The sequence below is a fragment of the Micropterus dolomieu genome, linkage group LG09, assembly GCF_021292245.1.
Source record: "Micropterus dolomieu isolate WLL.071019.BEF.003 ecotype Adirondacks linkage group LG09, ASM2129224v1, whole genome shotgun sequence".
In the NCBI taxonomy this organism is placed as follows: domain Eukaryota; kingdom Metazoa; phylum Chordata; class Actinopteri; order Centrarchiformes; family Centrarchidae; genus Micropterus; species Micropterus dolomieu.
The window spans coordinates 6601459-6618153 of record NC_060158.1 but is presented as its reverse complement, the minus strand read 5'-3'; the positions used below and the strand labels follow the sequence as shown (position 1 = coordinate 6618153).

At 39.2% G+C, this 16695-nt stretch overlaps 1 protein-coding gene across 10 annotated transcripts in view; it reads right to left on the bottom strand.

Annotated features, from left to right (window-relative positions):
* The window catches only part of LOC123976835 (POU domain, class 2, transcription factor 2), a 99906-nt gene extending 93176 nt beyond the window's left edge, over positions 1-6730 (bottom strand). For 3 of the 10 annotated variants that reach the window (XR_006826434.1, XR_006826435.1, XM_046059199.1), the window contains exons 1-3: positions 6634-6722; positions 4527-4671; positions 652-756 (exon numbers count right to left, since the gene is read on the bottom strand). Coding sequence is in view for 8 of the 10 variants with exons in the window: in XM_046059199.1 (XP_045915155.1) it covers positions 652-756; positions 4527-4671; positions 6634-6669 (286 nt within the window). In the remaining 2 variants the exon portion in view is untranslated. Of the gene's footprint in view, positions 1-651; positions 757-2663; positions 2788-4309; positions 4446-4500; positions 4672-6633 lie in introns of those variants that run through there. The other 7 variants (XM_046059201.1, XM_046059200.1, XM_046059195.1 and 4 more) reach the window with 6 other exon arrangements.
* Between the last annotated feature and the right edge of the window lie 9965 nt (positions 6731-16695).

The following is a 16695-nucleotide window of genomic DNA, read 5'->3' as shown; positions in this document are numbered from 1 at the left end:
TTAGGTTAAGGTTTGGGTAAATTAGATTAATCATAGCAGGATTTTGATCATGTACAAAAACAAGGCAAGTTCATTTAGCAATTTTTTCATATTTAAATACGTTGAAGTGTAATTCTTTGGAGAAGTGGCGAAAAGAAGAGAAGAAAAAATAGACTACATAACCATAAGAGGAATGCAAAGAAAATGCAAGAAAACAAAAAACAAGACAAAAGAGATAAAGAAGCAGGAAGGTTTTAGAAATGAGGAGGGGAGAAGGTGTTGGGTGGGGGAACGCTAGTTCACACTGCTGTCTAACGATAAGAGCTACAGAAAGAAAGACAGTAAGGGAGAACAAGGCTGAAAGAAAGACGAATGGCGGCAGGTTACAGCATTACAGCCACCAAGAGAATGGCAAGGGTGGAGGGGGGTGAGGAGGTGGAAGGGGGGTTCATGGGCCTCCCACACACTCCGGATTAGGAAACATATGCAGTGGAGTAGCGAGGGATTAGGGGCGAACGAGAGCTGGAAGAAGGAAAAGAATGTTTTTTGGGGGAGGAGAGGAGGGGTGAAGGGGAGGGATGGAAACACAAGTGCTCGGCCAGGCGTATTTCCACCCCGCTTTTATCCTCCATCCCCTCCTCTACCTCCCCCTTCCCCCTCCCACCCACTCACCTTCATCTTTGAACCTCTGGGATGACGAGATTGGTGTGCAAGGACTCGGAGGGAGAAAAGGGAGGAGACCGCTTGCTGGCGCCATCCTTTGATTGTGGTTATTTGCTGCGAACACAAGAAGTATATTGGGAAAATTGTCAGAATGAGCAAAAACCTTGAACTTTATTGCTTTTAGTTTCCCTGCAACATGACCACTGATTTGGTGTTGCTCTGAGTGCTGAGGGTTTTCATTCAAGGAGAAAGAGGAGCATACAGAAAGCATTTTGATTTCATCAAGTTACGTTTAAGACACAGAATAAATAAAAATATGTGTTTGAAAAGTTATTACAGAGACGATTTAAAACATCACTGTAATCTGTTCAGACAACAACTTAACCAGGTTATCTGAATTAAAATATGTGTCAGCATGACTTAATTAAAAGATCTGGTTTTCTTTAATTCTTTAAAATTAGGCTACCCTAAAATATTACTTTAAAGTCAATGGTGTGAATTTTCACCATGATTTTATTCTGCACATGTGCCCAATGGCAAAGCAATATCCCTTTGGGGATAATGAAGTAAATGGCACTCAAACTACTTGCAATAAAATGTAAAAAACAAAAAACTACAACAAATCACTAATTTTCTTAAATTGTTTTGTAGTTTCTTGTAGGCTACCACAGGTCCAGACTCCCACATATCGGACAAATCATGCAAAACAAGTGGTTTAATGGTAATTTAATAAAACCTCTTCCTTGTTCTGTTCACAGTATTTGAATTATGTCGTGCATTTAAACTCACTGTGCTAAATCATATTTGACTGTACCAGTATCGCTATCAAGCGTCACTGTAAACTCTTGAGTCAGGAATGCCTCCAAAGTTTCAATATTAAGATTTTGAGGGAATCTTTTTTTATCAGTAAGACATAACTCCTACAACATATTTCTCCTTTACAGTCACAAATATCTGATGCACGTCAAGGAACTGGCTACAATAGTATGTGTGCGTGACGATGTGCACTTGAACGTGGGCTGCTGTGCAGGACAAACTGCAAGCCTGCGTGCGTGTGAGAGCTAATGCTTGTGTGTGTTGTATACCTGAATGTGTTCTACACGTGTGTGCGTGTCACGGAGGATCATGAGTCAAGGTCAGGTGATAATTCGCCAGAAAAGCCGGGGAGGGATAAAGGGAGAGAGGGACAGTGCAGCAGAATGAGAGCGAAGAAAAAATAAAAGGGAAGGCTGAAAATGATGGCAAAAGTGATACTGAGAAGGAAGAGGAGGCCAATTATTGAGGAAGGAGAAAACCTGCAACTATCATTGCTCTCTTTTGGACAGCTTTTTCTCAAATTTTTCTTCCGTTCTTATTTCAATCATTTTTTGTCTTCGAATCCAATCTTTCATTTTCAGTGGTTTATGATAAGAAGACCACATTTGGTAGAAAAATGTGAGTTAACACACTAAAAATAACAGATTTTTTTTTTTTTTTACCATAAAATCATTAATATCTTAAAATCCTCCTGCCTGCCATCCTCTAGCCGTCGCTTCTGCAGTGCCTCGAACACTCACAAACACACCAGTGTTTATATTAAATAATTGACCATTTTATATTTCACTTGTGCTTATCACCTTATTGTCCTCCAGATTTCTCCTTCCTTCTCTTCCACCCTAAACACCCTCCCTTTTTCTACCCTCACACACACACACACACACACACCCGTGGCCAGAGAGTTCAAACTTTAGTGGATGAGGTCAGGCGTCTGGGATGAAGTTGACCTTTGACCTGGAGGGCACGATCGCCCGCTTGCATCCTAACCAGCTGGACAATGAGACAGCCGTCCGATCATCGCTGCGTCTGTTCGTGTGTGTGTGTGTGTGTGTGTGATTAGATTATGTGTACATGCCCGTACGTGTGACTTTCTATAGTTGTGTCTGTTGTGTGTGTTTTGTTGATGTGTGTGTGTGCTTTAACGTCTGAAAATGCATGTTCTGACGCACTGTGTGAGCGTGTCTATACTGAGAAATTAGATTTACCTCCTCAGTCTCAAAGGAACGGGGTCGTGCTGCTTGTTACCAACGCCAAATTACAGCACAATATTGATCAGGCCGGGGTCGTCCATTGACGAATCATGTCTTTATTCTTTCCCGCAAACACTCATCACTTCCTGTCTTCTCTCGTATTTGGGGTTAATTTCTCATTAACTGCTATTATCTCCACGCTGGTCACCACAGCAACAGCCAGCGGGACAAGAGCTGACAATTCCCTGTAGCCTGCATCCTGTGGATCAGACAGGCGATGACCACATTATTGGAAATCAATCCGGGGGAGTTACTGTTTCCCTGACCTCCCAAGCTTCATTTCCACTATTTATTGAGGAACGCTGGTCAAATGTCCACTATTGTGAGGTTTACACAGATGTCAATACATGCAATGGCAACAGTCAATATGCAATGGGTATTATCATTGTGGTTAATCATTTTTAGGTTTATAAATAAGACATTAGCTGGAAGCCATTTGATGTCAGGAAAAAAGGAGTTGGTTACAAGGATTGAAAAGATTTTAGATTTATTATAAGTCTACTGGGGAAACAGTTTCTTTTTTTGCTGATTGTGCCATTTTTGATACAGTAAAATGTCAAGTAGAAATTAAAAATATACTCAGATATGATCAGTTAATTTGGAATTAATTCACTTTAGACTACTGAGTTACACAGAGATGACAGTGAACTGCGGGGGGTAGAAGTAGGTCTGTATGTGAGGAGCTTTTCTTTCTTATCAGTCACTGGACAGTCCTGATCCTTATTTTCCACGGCGCAATGGAGGAAATACTTACCAGCCTACAGTTTGAGCTTAGCTACACAACTTAGTCTCACAGTATTTTGATGATTAGGCCTACACAATTCTTTCATAATAATCGGTTGATAATGATCTGCTTTTACATTTATATTATTTAGTTAACCGAGGAAGGTAAACTGAGCATGACATGCAACTTGCATGAGGTCACCTAAAATATATATAGCCTAAATGTAATTATCAACAAAGAAGGTCACATACAGGAATAATTATGAAAGAATTGTATAATTAAAATGCATATAAAATAATGAAAATACTGGAATAGTAAAGTTAAGTTATGTAGCCAAGCTTCTTCATCTGTGCATTACAGGAGAAGTTAGAATTCATCCATAATAACTGGGTTTATTTGTGAATTGTCCTACTCTTACAATTACATTCAGGCATACAGTTGACCTGGAGCACTTTGGGCTACTAGTTAGCATTAACTGCATGGCTAATTAGGGGAATATTATTACTATTCAGTTGGCTAACTTAGCAACACTTTACCCTTGACCTAAAGAGGTTTAAATAGCGCAATGAAGCTGATTTTCTTCAGGCTAACTGTTGTGGACAGGATGTGTTTGAAGAATTGAACATCAACTGATGAATGAGTGGATTGTTTAAAATGGTATGTGGCTAACTTAAGCCCACCACTAGCCTTGTAGGCTATAGATAACTTTTTCAGTTGTTGTAGGTAAACCTGGCCTGAACACTAACACACCTGTTCTGCTGCTTAATGTAACACCTTTAGCCTATTGTAATTTGGCGTGTTAATAAGAGACTCTGATGAAGATATAGCTGAAACGTTAACTGCTAATTGAAATATTAATCCGTTTACCAAAACTCACCTCTTAACCACGCGGTTCTAGGACTATACTTCTGGGCGACGGATACGCTCTAGTTAAAAGTAGCTCACATCTAGGCCAAACACTTGAGAAACGTACAATATGTTGTTTTAAGCAATACAGTGAAACTACCCTGTTTTATCGAGGTTTAGAGGGGGAAAAAAGAGTTATTATTGGGCCTACAGGCTACTTACCCGTAATTAAAAAGAGCAGGGTTCACCTGGTGTTTGATGGAGGTTGATGAGCTGCGGTAATGGCAGATTGGCCGGCTGACCTTTGACCCACGGGTCGGTGGGGGCCGGGTCTGGCTCGCGGGGCCGCAGTGACAGAAGTTCCCCACAAATTGATGAAAAAGGCAATAGAGTCTGTAATAAAACCAAGCAGCCCATCACCAAATAATAACACAGTGGCCTCAGTGACACTAACGTTTTGTTACACAAGTTTAATGTAGGTAAGTTATCAGGGAGGATTATTTTTTCCCCGATTAGCCTGGGTGTGCATTAGTATTTTTTTTATAAAAATCTGATAAATCATTCACCTCCACCTACATAATAAGGTCTCCAAACAGGATTTTCAGGCCTTAACTGGCTTCTCTGAGATTCATCATTTCAGAAATCAGCCTAACAATCTATAAGGTCGTTTAAAAATTTCGATAATAGCCTATGTTCCATAAAAGGAAAGGAAAACATTTATGCCTCTAATTATGACCAGGAAGGTATGAAACTGTTGTAAGCATCAGGGGACATGTGGCCCTCCAGATATGAAATTGCGGTGATTATTCATCAATTCAAATGGAAGTCTCACTGTTAGGCTTTGGATGGAAAATCGATCGATGACTAATGGTCATTTGAAAGGCTAGGCAATTTCAGACACACTGAGGACATTTTCTTTTCCAGAGATCTGCCGTTAGTCTTTAACTTTATTCACATAGGTTATTAATATTAAAATACACACTGTGAAGCCTTAAATAGGCTTTACTTTATTTTCATTTATATGCAAAAAACGAATAAACTAAATGGCAACACGTGGATGAAACAACTTTTCTGATCTTTTTTTTTTTTACATTGATATTACTTTTTAATTTGTTTGAGATAATTTATTCATGCATTTAATTTCGTTTACTTTCTCTTTGGAGGTTTTAATAAAGGATTTTCCCTCCGATTTTGAATATTTTTCAGTGACAAATAGTCAAACTATTTCTGTTATTCCCGAAGCTGCGACAGGCCATTTGCATTCGATGCATAAATCAAAACTCTACTAAAAAACATAAAATTACGTGCAGTGATATGTGCTGTATGCAGTATTGCTAGTTGGCATTTATAAATGAAAACGGAAATAACGTTTTTTCACTGAGTGTGGCTTATTTGCATATAAGCAAAAATATTTAGATTCATAGAATAAACATGACGATTCTTGCATTTTGTTTAAATTGGTCAAAGGTACCCTTAGTTATTACATCCCAAAACGAAAAAAACATAACCGACAAAAAAAAACCCTGTGTTTTATTGAAAACTATAGGTTAAAGAATTTAAAATAAGAAGAAAACAATTCAAAGGTCAACAGGAGTTTCCTTAATTTATCAAAAGACTTAAGAGAGCACATGAGCATGCACTTAAGTGCATTAAATGTGCAGTTGGGGATTTCTATTAATCCATAGCCTACAATAGTCAAACAATAAAGAAAACCCGCTGATTTGTTCACTTATCCACTGATTCCATGTCAACCAGATTACATTAAAAATGAAGCCTAATTATGCGGTGATTTGACTTTTACGATTGAATTTAAGTAGGCCTAAATTAGAATAATTTATGTTTGGTAAGTGTTTCTTTTCACATTCATTCATAAATACTTAAGTGATCCTCGTGGGTAAAATGGTTTGTTGCAGTTACCAAGAAAAAGTAAATTCTAACATAAAAACAAAACAAAAAAAGGACATATTGGCAGTAGTCAAAATATCATGATTTTTATCCTGATTTGAGCTGCATTCAATTTCGAAGCTGAATGCAAAGATTATTTATAGTTGAAACAATCATACAGCCGACTAAAGAAGTGTGCAGACGTGCAAATGTGCATGGCAATTAAGAAATTATAGCTCGTGCAATTTATTGATTTGGAATCAGGCGTATTAGAGGGACGTCTAACGCTCAGATAGCCCACGTGTCCCTCTGCATGCAGGGTTCAGATGGGCAGCGGATTTTGGACAGTGTGTGTTTACCCTCCGACTCAAGATCAGTGTGAAAATCCTTTTGACCTGTGTGTGTGTGTGTGTGTGTGTGTGTGTGTGAGTGTGTACAAATGCCTGACCAATAGGATTTCCATTAATTTACCTGCAGCCTCTGAGTTTTCGGAGGATAATCAAACATAAGTCACGGATGGATCTCTGTCTGCAGGATGAGCCCCACAGCACGGTAAAGAGGGAGAAAAGGAGCTTTTGTTTGATGTCAATTGCTGTCACGTGTGAGCACGTGCGTGTGTGTTTTAAAGAGATAGAGAAAGACAAAAAAATCTGGAGTATAGAACAAACAAGTAGAACTCGTATAAAGGGACCAGCATAAATCATGTCCTCTTATTTCAGTGCAAGAAGCAAAAACAACCAAGAGAAAGAGAGAGGACATCACTTTCCTCTTTTTGTCACCGCCCTTGTCTCTCTGGTCGGCAGGGTGCTCCTCTCAAAGCACCCTCTCCCCCTTTTTAATTGATTTCTCATAATTAACACAGTGTGTTCATCGATTTTCTTCTGACTGCCCAACACCGCCTCGAGATCGGCAACCTCATTATTTCCACGTTAACCCGAATAATCCCGAATAAATACTGACCACATTCAATAACAATTAGACTCAGAAATCACTAAATAATCCCGTTTCCTTTAAAATGACCTGGCCTCGGAACCAGGTTGCACTGGGTTTGAGTAAAAGAACATAACAAGGGGAGAGTCTCTTTCAGTCTTGATGTCTGGTAAATGCAGCTCAAACTGAAACTGTTTGGCTTTGGACTTCATCGTGCTCTTTGCAAAATGCATGCTATGAAACAGCAACTGTAGATTTAGAAATAGGCTATAAATAAATAAATAAGAGAAGATCAGTCTTCACTTGAAAGCTCCAAACGTCTACAGGCTATAGCCTAACGATGTTCACTTCTCATCTACCATTTAATCAATTAGCCTAATTACATCCTGTTACACACCAGCTCAGCCAATTAAAAGGCCTGCTGTGCACATCAGTCACTTTGAGACTCTGGTCAGTGTGTGAAATGTCAAACTGTAGCATCTCTGTCAGGTTCAGGGGCTTTATAACAGAGGAGGAGGAGGTCAAACAAGCCCGCAGGCAGCAGCTCAACTGGCACCCAGCTCTAGCTTCTGCCTCCATCCACCTTAAGCAACACCTCCTGAAAATACTAATGTATTAAAATACTCCCCCCCCATCTTCTCCATCATTGTGTAAAACATTTGTCATTATGTATGGGAAGTTTACATAGAAATCTGGTTTGAACTTGAAATAACTAGAGCAAGCATGCACTCACCTTTTTCTGCATGTTTGCAGGATTTGTGCTCTAAACATTTAGGAACCTGATAACTTAAAAGGACAATTCAGTTCACTTTTTCTCTTAAACCAAAATGTGTTGAGTCTTGTGCAACCTTATGCTTTTACAGATTTCAAATGTTTTGTGTCAAATGAAAATACGGGACAAAAAAGTTGCCTTTTGGCTATATCTATCTAATTCATATTATAATAGCACCAATGAATGTGTGTAAATAAATGAACAAAGTAAAAATCACTTTTGACCTTGGAATCAGCAGCTGACCAAAATGAAAAAGCTCACCAAAAGGTCCATTAGTAGCTGTTATATATTACAAAACCTTCCTGAGGAGATTATTTAGCCAGTTTAATGAAAAAACATTCACTTAATTGGAGAATAAAAATTCTGTTTATCAAATAAAACTATAACTGGAATCACACTAGGGAAATACACAAAGCAACTTCTGTGTAGAACAGAAGAGGATAAAAGTTTTATATTTTACAGTGTAAAACACAATTTAGCAGAGAACAAGAGAACATTGAGTCCATTTAAACAGAGAACAGAGTAGAAAAACGACCAGAAGAAGAACAGATCACGCGAAACATGAAACTTGATGAAAACAGAGCAAAGCAGACCGGAGAAGGCAGAACAGAAAAGAAGGTAATTGAAGAAGAGATAATAAGGCAGAGTAGAATAGAGGGGGCCAGGAAGGACAGAAAACAGAAAGAGAGTGAGGAGGGAGGGAGGGAGGGAGGAAGGGAGGGTGATGGTGTTGGTCACGGGGGGTTAAAAGAAAGGGGCGTCTAAAGCTTGTGAATTAAATGCTGTGAGGCCCCGTGTCCTCGGCACGTGCACCAGGCCTCAAGAATAAAAGGAACTCTGGCCCATCTGGCTTTTTAGAGGCAGGAAGAAAGGGGAGAGATTCAGGCCGAGAGACATAGACGGAAAGCAGGTGAGGGAGAAAGAGAGCGAGAGAGAGAGAGGGGTGCTGTGTTGCTCAATGGAGAGACCGTGGCATTAACACCGCCAGGCGTTTAGGGCGCTTGATTCCCTGTGGGGGTCACCGATGGCAAAAATATAGGCCCTCATTGTAATGTAAGGTGTTAGTGTCAGCGGGAGCAGGTGAGGGAGGGAAAACACAAGAAAGAGAGGAAGAGGATTTCAAAGAGAAGAAGAACGGGGGCCAAAAATGGTTTGCAAAATATTACAAGAGTCAAAGAAAAAGTGAAAGCTTTTTGTTTGTGTGTGGAGAAAAATAAAAGAACTATTAAGAACTATAGTGTCAAATTGCATGTGTGTGTGTGTGTGTGTGTGTGTGTGAGTGAGAGAGGGCAGGTAGGTATTCAGAAACTGCGTCAATAAACACACTCACCTTTAATCTATACGTGTCCTTCAGAAGATTTTCCTATACCTTCACAGTCTCTCTTACACACATCCCTTACCTCTCCTGCACTCGGCATCTTAGCTGTTTCCATGGCGACGGAGTTGAGACTGCAACCAGAAAAGGGGTGTGTGTGTGTGTGTGTGTGTGTGTGTGTGTGTGTGTACAGCAGCAGGTGATGAGGCTCAGCTCTTGGCCGTACAGTGCTTCAGCATCTGGGAAAGTGATTTCTTTCCCTATCTAATAAAAGTTATATTAAGGACATAGAAAAAAACAACAACAACAGACACTGTAACCATCATTAAAAGGAGAAAACAGACCTCAGCAGGAAAAAGGAATGAGCTGGACAAGTATAAGGAGGGAAGTAAAGTAAGCAGAAGTGAAACACGATACTTTTCAAATCAGCAAAACACATTTGCAGCCGTCCTGTTGAATTCTCAAAATGCCTAAATCACAAAAATGCAGGGCAGCTTCTGTAGTTTACTTCATTTGCAGCATCTCTAGTTATATTTTAACAAATCAAACATAATTTTAATCATTTAATAACAAATTCAACAGTGCTGTAGACATAAGATAGACTGGTGATTCCTTTTCTGATTGAAGGCTCTAAGGACAGAGTGCGCTGTGTCTTGTGTAGACTGTAAAGGCCCCTGACACAAAATTGTGATTTTGGGCAATATGAATACAACGACTATGAATAAAACACACGGATAAAGGCAATGAATGAATAGAGAGCAGACACTTCCAGTAAGTAGGTTAGTGTCGCAGGGTCTTTTTCCACATTACTTCGTAGGTTACTTAAGCATATTGTTGAATGGTAAAATATGATAATGACAGCTCACTCTTTCTTGAGATGTGTCATTGTTAGTGGGAGGATAAATATCTTGAATATCATGAATAGTTTTAGAAAATTATTTTGAGGCATTATATACCTTCAGCAGCAGAGATGACAGGAAAATGACTCGTAACAAACAGCTGAAATCTTCCATTTTCACAGCAGATTAATTTTGACTTGCAATATTAGGAAAACACAGGTGCCACTAATGACATTATCGAGTGCTTTGTTGTATTCAAGTGTCTCAGTAAGTCATGACAGTGAGCCAGCATGCATAATACTAAGAACCTGTAAAAGAATCAGCTAAATGAAATTCAGCCATTTCATTATTAACATGTGCTTTCCCTGCTGTGACATTTCAAAGAAGCACCTTCTGCAAATGCACATGGTCTACACAAAGTAGGCTGTAAAGGCAGTGTGTATCAATGTCGCTTTAAAGCGTCATGCTGTGTGAGAGTTTGTTTAAAACAACAAATGCAAGAACAGACACACACAACAAAAAAAAGTTTAGCGTTTAGTCATATCACTCAAGACTTGAGTGATATTAAAATACAGTTTTTCTAAAGTGATGATTGAACTATATAATAAATGTACGTATGTATTAGTATTGTTAATCTTGCTACCCCATGTGAACATTAATAAGTGGTCATTTTCATCACCTTGCATCACTACACCATTAACCGTTATTATAACTAAAGCAATTATTCAACATGAACATAAATTTATTTGAAAGTCAATTTGTGATTAAGTCTACATTTTACCACTAAAAACTAACATACTATATTTTAATTTGATTAACTTCAAGTCAACAATACATAAACAATGGATTCTGCATTTCTCCGATTTAAAATTGAAAGTACACCTTAGCTTTAGAGCTCCATAATTGCACATTTCACAGACTTTCTACAGATCTCTGGTGGCTGGTCAGCATCCTTTGGGGAGGTGAGTGGTGTGAAAGCCTGGCCAAGGCCCTGAGCCAATTTTTGTAATTTGCAAACCTACAGTAGCCTATAACAACATTAATATAGTGATTCAACCATATATCCCACCTCTAGTGAACAGAGACATTTTTGTTCTTGAGGTATATCATCAGAAAGTAGCATCACATGGAAAACATCTGGGTAGATGAGTGGATTAGTGGATTAATCATAGCTTTTTATGAGCTTTTACTTTGTTGCCAGTGCCGAGGTATGCCTGTCCCTTCACAGTCAGACTGTATGTTGAATATGACTGTATATTTCCCCTCCCACTGTCCCGTGTATGCATGAAACTTCCCGTCATAAGCGGTCAAAAAAGAAATGACACAACGGAAAACCAAACCGGATGGCAGTCTTACGGTGTGAACACCGAACAGACAGTTATCAGAAAAACACCATCAAACATCTAGGCCTACTGTAGATTAAAATCTGGACCATACTGAGGAGGTGGGGGTCTCTATAACTGAGGATGGAGCTCAAAAGGTCGTCCAATTTACAGTAAGGTACGTAAACACGTCTGCGCCACACACGTCTGTAATATTCCTATGATAGGCTATTCCTTTGGGGTTTTAGGACGTGTTTATAGCTGCGTGGTGACCTCACCTTTGTATTTATCGCCGGTTCTTATAAAATAAAGGTCATTAAAATGTAATAATGTAGCCTATATTTTATTTATGGCGCAGTTTCTAGGAATGAAACGCAAGAGCTGAAATATTAAAGCCTCCACTGTGAAGCCGAATTTTTTCATTCGACTGCATCCAAAACTCTGGTTTGCGACAGCACTGGTTTAAAATACAAACGATTGAATCTGATCTCCATGCAGGTTCCAGCTTAGTCGGCTTCTGCAGGAGGGCTTCGAGCGCCACCGTGTGGTCAAACGGCCGAACTGCAACTGTTTGTCCTCAAGTGTCCAGGACGCCAAGTTCAACTCTTCTTCTTCTTTTTTCTTCTTCCTCTTCGCCCTCAGTTTGGCTTGTACTCAAGTAAACAGATTGAGTTATTGTTCTTTTATACCAGCTGCATGGACAATTTTGCAAAATGTGAATAAAAGGGTTTGACCTTGACCTCCAGACCTAAAAAAAGCAAATATTTTAATTTAAGTTATGGAGTAGGATAGAGTAGGATGGAGTAGGAGATCCACATGCTTCAAATCCTCACCATCACCTTGAGTTCCACTTACAAGATCTGCAACTAACAATTACTTTTATTATCACTTAATGTTGACATTAATTTTGTCGTTTTATCAGTTCATTGTTCATTTTTTGCATGAAAAATTACTTAATTTATTGATTATCAAGAAATGTTTTATGTCAAATGATAAATCAGTTGATTAACCAATTGTCCCAGCGTTACTGCTTACTACAATATATTGTACTGCTACTACTATTGTTTGTTTTTTTACACCATTAATATAGGCGGCAGATAAACTTTATTCCCCATATAATAAACGGAGTTTATCTTGTGTTACATACCTAATTATGTAAATGAATTAATGCACCTAATCTGTTTCTTCTTCTCTTCTCAACAGTGTAACCATTTCTGAAACCCTTTTAACAGATAATCGTACCCCACATGGTGAGTATTTAGTGTGGGATGGAAGATCACTTGAACTTTGAATGTGTTCTAAAAAAATATTTAATTAGATGATTTATTAAAAATAAAGATTAATGCAAATGGCATTGCTGTCTGTCTCCTTCTCATCCTCCTTAAGCTTCTACCTGAGATGACATATCTGACCAAATATGGCAGATCAGGTGGAAGGGACTCATACTACAGGCAATGTTTGGTGAGCTTTTGTTTTATGCTGTTTAAACATGGATTTGTAATTAAGTCCTGCCACAATTTGTTTCTTAAACGCACACACACACACACACACAGAAAACAGTAACAGTATCAATGAAATGCTTTCTGAAATCAGTCACAAGTCGTCCAAGCCGCACAGGGACTGCTTGATAACCCTGCAGTGGTAATGCAGGATATTGGAGGGGGCTGGGGGTCTGCAGCAGTAAGAGATTGGCTTTGCACGGACGCCTTGTGACTTTAAGATCCTATTTGGTCTACTGGCTTAAAATCTAAAAAAAGGAAATCTTGGTACTAAGGTGCTTTTGACCAGATAAGTGAATTTGTATTCACATCCAGCTCCACATCACATTTTTCACCTCTCTAAACACTGAAGCGTCCTCTGTTACATTTAACAGAATTGGGCACAAGCTGAAAACAGGCAAATACACAGGGTGGACACAATATCAGAAAGTACAGTCTAATCCAATCAAATACACCAGTCCTGCAATTAATTTGACCTTTGTATAGCTCACTTAATGTGAGAGGTTTTGGTTAATTTGTCATTATTGTTTGTGTTGCATAAGGAGTTTGTTTTTCTGTGCCTATATAAATGGGGTGTATGGATGAGCAGGCACACCTCCATGGTTTACACCTCAAAATGTATTTTATCTTCACAAATACAAATTCTTTAGGCATATTAAGTTTAGTAAGTTAAAGCTAAAAAGGTTAATAAGTGTAGCATTTATCATTATACTATAATTGCAATTGAATGTTTATAATTTTGTTTCCAACCCCAGCATTGTTGCAACTTATTACACAGCTTCTTAAACATGATAATCTACATGTACGTGGGCTTAAACTGTATTGATTTGGTGACACAGGGTCAGAGACGCTTACCCAGACAGTGTTTTTCTTCTTTGTGTCCCCTGTAGCTGCTGTCGCTTTGGTCGGTGTATTGGTGGCGAGGGCGACGGAGAATGCTGGTGCAGCGCCGACGAGGAGAGAAGAAGCGCCAACAATCTCAGCTCCCGTCCACCAGGTTTAATTAAACAAAATTTAACTATAAATACACAAGAATTGTTTTGCAACAGAAACAGGACTCGGGTGGGGATTGTTATGACAAAGAAGGGAGTTCAAAATTAATTGTACCAATTCATCAACCAATGAGTAAAATAATATAAAATTATTGTCCTCCACTGTTCCACAAAATATGTCACGAAGGACAACACAACATAGATCTGTTTGATGCTAGTCATGAAACATTAAAAGAGACGCAATGTTCAGTAAATAAAATTGGAGTGATGTAAAGCAAAAAAAAAATGACATACTCATTTCCAGTGAAGAAAATCTAAGAGTCCTAACTAAAAATAATAATAAATAATAAAAAGTTTGCATTTTGAGATTTTTTAATAATGCACATTACATACAAACAAACAATAAGTGCAAAGACCAGAGTCACATCATTCCTTCAAATAGATTTAGTAAATATTTTTCTTCAACTCTTCAATGATTACTGACATGTGAGGTAAGGAAAGATTACATGTATGAGGAAAAAACAAGTAGTAATTGGCAAAAATCTAAAGTGGTAATAATGTCTGCGTTGTCTTCTTTCATTATACATTTTTTAAGTAAATGTGTGTGTTAAACACAGGAGACATGTAACCATCAAACGGATTAAAGCAAAGAAAGGAAACCTGCTCTTGTTGGCTTTCCTCTCATATGTTTTCTAAGATGATGTATATGTGTGTGAGTGTGTGGGCTCTCTCTGAAACATGGATATGATGTCACATCTGAAAAGATTTGAGGATGCAGCCCTCACTGCTTGATGACAAAAGTGTTAACCAAGTTTATCTTTAAATAAAAACAAAACAAAAACGAAACAGGAATTCAATCGGGATGATGTTATACTGATTCATATATTATGAACACACACACACACACACACACATGCACACACATACAGGAAGAGAGAGAAAGAGACAGGGACCGCATACAACACCATTCATTATTAACACACCCAATATAACAGTACTGGACACCTCTCTCTCCTCCACCCGCCCCCGCCCTTTCTATTAACACACATATACAGCGAGAGAGCGAGAACCCACCAGGACCGTCCTCCTGACCCCGCGACCTAGGCACCATGGCAACCCTCTGACCCATCCCGCTGTTGCTGTGGTAACAACCTTGGAGCATGTCTGACCACTGCCCCCCAACACACACACACACACTCCCTATAGCCGCCCCCCTCCTCCTGCTCCACGCCGAGCCGAGGCAAACCGATCGATATTCTATCACACAGAACAGTGGAGCGAGAGAGAGGAGGCCACGGGCCAGCCAGATTACTGCAAGGAGGGGGGGAGGAAAGGGGAAGGGGGAAGGGGATGGGGTGTAGTGGTTGACAAAAAGAGAGCCTGTGTGTGTATGTGTGTCAGAGGAAACGAAAAGGGGTTTAAGGGGAGGTAGGGGACGTGTGTGTGTTGGGGGGGTGTGCAAAAAGGGGTTTTAGCGTGCGAGTATAATCGGGTAGGAGATTGAGAGAAGATGTATGTGTGTGATTTGGAAGAAAGAGGTGGTGGTAGTAGGAGGGGGCTGAGAGTGTAAGTGGGTAGAAGATTGAGAGAAGGTGTGTGTGTGTCAGAGGAAAGGTGGTTTTAGTGTGGTTGTTATGGTGGATAAGAAAGGGTGGTGTGTGTGTGTGTGTGTGTGTGTGAGCATCATTATGAGTCGAGAGGAGCTGCACCGCTATAAGGCATCTCCTCTCTTTTTCACTAACAGATGTTTCTCTCTCTCTCTCTCTCTCTCTCTGTCCTTATGAATTGAATACTTTTATTTGACTGTCACACACCTAAGGGTAACCAGCCCACACAGGCTTATAAGACCGCACCTGTGTCAAACGCCTTGATTGGAAAGATATAGACCACTGGGTTTTGAATTGATTGACTTCATCCACATACTGTACATCGGTGGAAAAAGAAGTATTCAAATTATTTGCTTAAATAAAAGTTGCAATACCACAATGAAATATTACTTCCTCACGAGATTCAATCATTCTAAACCTGACTCCAGTTAAAGTACACAGGTATGAGCAGCAAAATGGTTTGCTGCTTCAGATCCACAGCCTACAGATCCATGCGCACTTATTAATTGTATACAAGGTATCAATAAAATACTTAATGAAAACCTATATGCAAGGCAAGTAGACAAACAGAAAACAAGGGAGCAACAACTTGAGTGACATAGAAATAAATTACACATGTATTTCTTTTTAAATTGCGTTATTTAATAATTACAGGGTAAAGTAATATTATTACTGAGTAACAATGCAGGACTTGTAGTCAACAATGCTGATTGTGATATAAAAGTAAGGAAATTTGTGTTTGGTAGATTATTTCTTTATTGTAACAATGCTTCTTGGCAATAATGCTTATACCATTGGAAAGCCTATTTATGTGTCTTTCAAATGGTGCCACATTTGTAAGGAACATGCATTTGTGGGATGAGCAGCAGATCTGAGTATGTGGGTTGCGCCCATGAAAAATCTTCTCTATCAATGCCAAAGAGCCTTTCTTTACTGTTGACTCTTGTTTAGTGGATTGGATGATTGATGTCTGAAGAAACAAAACATATCTGCAATTTAGCAATTTAATCAACAGGAGCATGAGTAGCGTGGGGAAGAACCATACACAGCCCACACACACAACCGGCATGGTCCCACAGCAGTGTGTGACCAGGCTGGTGACCAGCATGAGGTTCCAGGCTGTTGTACTGGAGTAAATGCACTTAGTAACTTTCCACCACACATAATTATAGCCTACATATATACTCACACATACGCTGGTACCCATGAGTGCATACATGTCATGCAAAATACACTCATTGACACATGCACACAGAG